Source organism: Fundulus heteroclitus, chromosome 1 (genome assembly GCF_011125445.2).
Source record: "Fundulus heteroclitus isolate FHET01 chromosome 1, MU-UCD_Fhet_4.1, whole genome shotgun sequence".
In the NCBI taxonomy this organism is placed as follows: domain Eukaryota; kingdom Metazoa; phylum Chordata; class Actinopteri; order Cyprinodontiformes; family Fundulidae; genus Fundulus; species Fundulus heteroclitus.
Window position 1 is genome coordinate 34477708 of NC_046361.1, and position 5389 is coordinate 34483096.

The 5389-nt window shown below is 44.8% G+C and overlaps 1 protein-coding gene across 1 annotated transcript; it reads right to left on the reverse strand.

The window, feature by feature from the left end:
* Positions 1-2361: 2361 nt before the first annotated feature.
* fam43b (family with sequence similarity 43 member B) lies at positions 2362-4652 on the reverse strand. Its single transcript, XM_012875465.3, has one exon. It carries the CDS (start codon positions 4395-4397, stop codon positions 3402-3404), a length of 996 nt encoding a protein of 331 aa, XP_012730919.2. The 5' UTR covers positions 4398-4652; the 3' UTR covers positions 2362-3401.
* Between the last annotated feature and the right edge of the window lie 737 nt (positions 4653-5389).

Genomic DNA, 5389 nt, shown 5'->3' on the forward strand with positions numbered 1-5389 from the left:
AGCAATAGAAAGAGAGCACGAGGCCTACAGAAATGTACGAAGTGACGTTAACGTGTATTGAAAGCGACTGGCAGCTTGGAGCCAACGTCTTTTCTAAAGGCAAAAAAAAAAAAGAAGCCTTTTCTTAATATTTCCTTTTGATGCTCACGGTACAGAAAATTCTGGAATAAAAATGTTAGAAGTGACGCAGGGGATCCTCCAGGGAGGATTGTAAGGGGGGCCAAATGGGGTCGTTAATAATCTGTGGGTGGCACGCCAAAGCAAAAAGCCATGACGAAAGTTTTATTTAGGCTTGTTGTCGCGGTTGAGCTCAAAACATAGATCTGAACGAATAATCTTGATCCTCCTAAGGTTTTTCTTTTAAATTTAATGCAATGTAATCTGAAACCTAAAACAATTCACATCCCCTTGTCTTTGTAAAATGAGTAATATTAGAGTGTTATTATAATAGTATAATAGTATAAGAATATAACTTTCTCAAAGATCTTCACTCAGTACTTTAAATTGATGAAGCAAAAACATATTTTTAGAAAGATGTGCACCTTTTATTTTAAGTCCAAAAGCTTCCCAATCCAGTGTTTCATAACTATTCACACCCGTGACCTAATATTTAGTTTATACACCTTTGGCAGCAATCACAGCCAACTGTTTTATTATGGCTGTATTTACACTATTTAGGTCCTCTCTGCAGATCCTCTGAAGCTCAGTCAGGCTGGACGGGGAACCATCCACATCCATTTTTAGGTCTTCCCTGGGATGTCAAATCATTTTTAAATCCAGGCTCTGGCTGAGGACATTCAAAGACTGCTTCTGAATCCTCTCCATTGTTGTCCTGGCTGTGTCCTTTGGGTGGTTGTAATTTTTGAAAATGATTTGCTGCTCATTTCTGAGCGGACTAGTTAAAGCGCTATACAAGTAAAAGCCATTTACCATGATGCTGCCTCTACCGTACACAGTGGGGATTGTGCTAGCAAGCTGATGAGCACTGTATGTTTTTCTCCTGCTAAAAGACTTGGAGTTCATATAAAAACGTTTTGTTTTCAATCTTCTATCTTTGATATGGCAATCTCTAATTTATGGTTCTGCAAAACCCAAGAAGGCTCCCACGTCCCTTTTAGTGAGTAGCGGCTTCTGTCTACCATGATTGGTGGAGTGCGGTAGCAATGGTAGGATTGGTCTCAGTGATTATTGGGTTCTTCATCACTGCTCTGACCAAGAATCATTCCCCCAACAACTCAGATCTAAGAAGCGTCTCGGTGGTTCCAGACTGCTTATGCTTACTGATAAGAAAACAGATCACCTGCAGCAGTACCTCAAGGACGATTAGTGAAAATCAACCTGCACCTGAGCTGAATTTTGACAATCATGGCAAAAAAATCTGAAAATGTTTGCACCTTGTGTGTTTAAATGAGGCATAGCCAGATATCGGTCTCAAAGTACGCCACGTTGTTAAAAAGCTGCGGTTTCTGAACAATTAAATTTTACTTTAAACTGTAGGAGTCGTACCGCTCCTACAGTGCCACAGAGTTCAATAGTGGGCGGAGCTCGGGTGCAGAGATGGCCCTCACTTCCCTGTTTCAGTTGCTACCATGCAGGCCGCTCTGATTTCTTAGAACATCATGGGCTGGAAACTAAAGAACGCCCTCCATTACTTCCATTTCGAAGTAAAGTTGTCATGCTAAGAGTCAATAGCAACACATTGGATAAGCAAACCGGACCCGCCTGATTAGCTCGGTGCCACTCCAGAAGGAGCAGAAGGCAAGAAGGGAAAATATTCTGCACCAAAATCAACTGGTGTATATTCTGCTTCAGTCTTCCACCACAGAGTAGATCTATAAAAAACAAACCTGTTTGAACCTGACATTGAATAAAATTGGATTTGACTTCATGTGACTGAAGAAGCATTTCATTTATGATATTTCAAAACAATCTTTAGTTGGAAAAAACTCTATTTTAATACAAGTCTTGAGTGCATGAAATGGCTAGCTAACAATCAGCCGTGTCTCTTAAAAACATCAAATAAATGTCATAGATCACATTTTTATATCTGTTATAATCCAAACTATTGAACCCGTGGCAATGTTATAATTATGGCTTTTTTAATTTGAAACAAATTAGATAATTTTGCACCTTTTTTTTTATAGCAAACGATACTAAAATTAGTTTTAGAATAGGTCTATAATTAAGGTTGCAACTCTCATTTCCTGTCTTGAATTTATTTACAAAAAAATAGGGTAGACTATTTCACCTAAATTTTAAATCCACACAGGAAGAACGCAGAACTGCTGCGTTCATCTAAATGATCTCTTTGGGAAAATCTAGAAATACTCTCTCTTCGAGAATTCAAGAAGGAAAACCCAAGTGAGCTCAGCTTTTATTCATCTTGTTTGGAAAATAAATCGCTTTATCTCATAGTTATCACAAAGCATCTGGAGACAGTAGCACACATGGAGCACAGTTAGGAAAGCTTATCTTTGAAAACAGATTGTATCAAGTCTCAAGGGTCCATCTCCATTTTTGCAAGGGCTTGTGGAAAATAAATTGCGTTCGCTAAACTTAACAGGGGTGCAGTGATGACACAGAAAAACACTGATATACTAACACATTAAAAATACATCACATAAGCTGCATGGTGCTGCATGTAAAAGTTCTGGATATTCCCCTGGTCGTACATTTTTATCACAGTGTTAATTCTCGAAAGCTGAAGGATCAGAGATGAAAAAACGGAGGATGGAAAGCTTGTCCATGCACGAAAAGGGCTGTAATAAACGGCAGGAATATAGATTTCAACTCAATGGCTTCCCTCCTGAATTATAGCCTTAGTAGTTATTCCTCCATGACCATTGGTAAAAGCATAATAAACACTTCAGTGAGGATTGTCCGCATAGAAAAATGTACAAATTTACAAAGAACCTCCCTGAAAAGCTATTAGAAGTCCCTGCTGGCAAACACGGCTTTGATTTTCCTCACTTAAAAACAAAAGAAAAAAAAAACAAGAAAGAAGAACAAGATGCAAGAAGATTCTCCTGCTTCAGTCGGTAGGTGACCCACATCAGCCACCTCTGCGCTGTTGGTGCTCCGGTGTTTTCCGTAACGACTGTCCTCGTTCGTCATTGTGCTGTCGTCGGTCTGTGCGTTGCCCGCCAAAAGCCCTCGAGTGTAAACAAGCAGTTCCCTAAACTGCTACAGCCGTCTGGGAAGAAAGAAAAATGCTCGCTCCCCAGGAGGGACCGCGCAGTCTCCTCCGCCCGGCGGCGGGAGAAGTTTCTGGTGAAAACAAACGTCTTCGCGTTGCGCCGACGCGGACGCGGAGAGGGAGCCTGAGAGGGGCGCCGGCGGAGGGCAAAGAGAGGAATGTCTGGTCGAAGTTGGAGAGCTGCTCTCGGGAAATTGCGTCACAGTCACACCAGAGAGGTTATGAATGTAAACGTGTTGTTGTTGCTGTCGCTGACGAAGTTGATCTGGCACTGCTCCAGTCGGGCGATGTCCCCGATGTCCAGCTCCGACAGCAGTTGAGTCGGGTCAGTGTTTGTTGTCAGAACCCTCTGCTTCTCCTTCTGCGCCTCTTCCACTTCTTTCTCCTTCTCCTTTTCATTTCTGCTGTCCTCCTCCTCCTCCTCCTCCTCTTCTTCCTCCGTGATGGACCAGAGGCGGACGGTGGTGCCGGGGTTTTCCGCCGGCGGCCTGTAGTGGCACTGCCCGTTCAGCAGCCTCCTCAGTGGCATCAGCGGCACCGCCTCCTCGCCCAGCAGCTGCTGCTGGCGGTGCCTGAAGTCGCTCTGGCGCTTCAGCCGCTTGAATTCGCTGAAAGCGGAGGTGGCGTTCTGGTAGAGGCTGAGGGCGATGGCTTGGGCTTTCTCCGACTTGCTGACCAGCACGGCGTGACACCGGAGGACCACCGCCATGTTCTTCACCTGGTGCCTGTAGATCCAGGCCAGGACCTTGGGCCGGCACGGGTCGGCCGCGCAGTGGGTGATCCTGTTCAGCGAGTAGAGGTGGACGGGTTTCTTCTTCCCGGATTTGTCGGCGCTCATGCGGATGCCCTGCGACCCCACCGTCAACCTCATCTTGACGCTCTGCTCCCCGTAGTTGCTCCTCGCCCAGATCTTGGCCACCGCCTCCTGGGTGCAGCCTTCTCCCTTTGCCGTGATGGTGACCACGCTGCCGAGGTAACGCACGTTGTAGACGGGCTCCTCTTTGTTCAGTTCCACCTTCTGGCGTTTGGTGTGAAAGATGCTGCCCACCCAGTCGAAGGGGCAGTCGGGGATCAAGTCAGGACAGGAGCGCAGCAGAGAGGAGAGGATAGACTGGTAGGTCAGCCCCGTCCCCAGACTCTTGGGCTTAGTTTTGGCATCCTCCTCCACCAACACAAACTTATTCCTCCTCCAGGGTAACATGGTGCAGACGGAAAAGTAAGACCCTTCTGCCCGCTTCCCTAAACGTCGTCAGGTTCGGGCCAAAAGATTAGATGTCGATGTTGTCGATGAAAGATTACAAAAAGGCAAAGACGAGCTTCTCTGCGAAGCTCTGAGAAGAGACTGAGCGCTGTGTGGCTCAGGCAGTCTGTTCCTGTTCTCGCTCCTCCTTTCTCTCCTCCTCCTTCTCTTCATCCTTTCTCTCCTCTTCAGTCTGCATCATGCAGCGCTGACCGGCGCAGGAGCCTCAGACCAGCTCTCGGCACCCTCTCCCTCTCCATGCTACATTGTTCTGCTTCCCACCAAGGTGATTTATTGTCTTCTCGTTCTCACGTTGAGGTGTCACTATATCGGTGTGTTTCCTGGATAAAGAAAGACAGTTTTTGTTCACACAGTTATGTTACAATTGTTTTCCTACTCTTCCAGGAGCGGTGAAGAAGCTCCCTTTTTTTTGTGCGTAAATGTTTTAGAGAGTGAGTTTTTAACACGGCGCCATTGTGCGATTTGACAATTAAACATACATCTTTCTGTATCAGCAGTTTGAGGTGAAGTGCGAAACCTTAAGCACAGAAAAACAGAAGCCAGTCAGAACAGAAAATAATCATTCATTCAAGCCAAAGCCAGTTAAAGAGTTTGTTGGGTACTTGAGCAAAACTTGGTTTGGGGCATTTGCTCCCAAACAAACTGACCCCTGCACTCAACTCAGCAAAACTTTTTCTTTTCCATTATATTTTTTATATTACGTTGTCTGTGATTGGTTGTTTCTGCAATACACATCAAACGAAACAATTATTGTTGCATACGACTGCATGACAGAAAGTGCTTCATATATGGCAAACAAGTAGTGATGAAATATAACAATTAACGTCAGTATTATTGATGTAACTCTCACCTAGGTAATTACCAGATCACAATATAAGCCTGTGCTTATGCCAGCTGTCATTTTTCCTATAAGCCCTGAGGCAAAGAGCTGC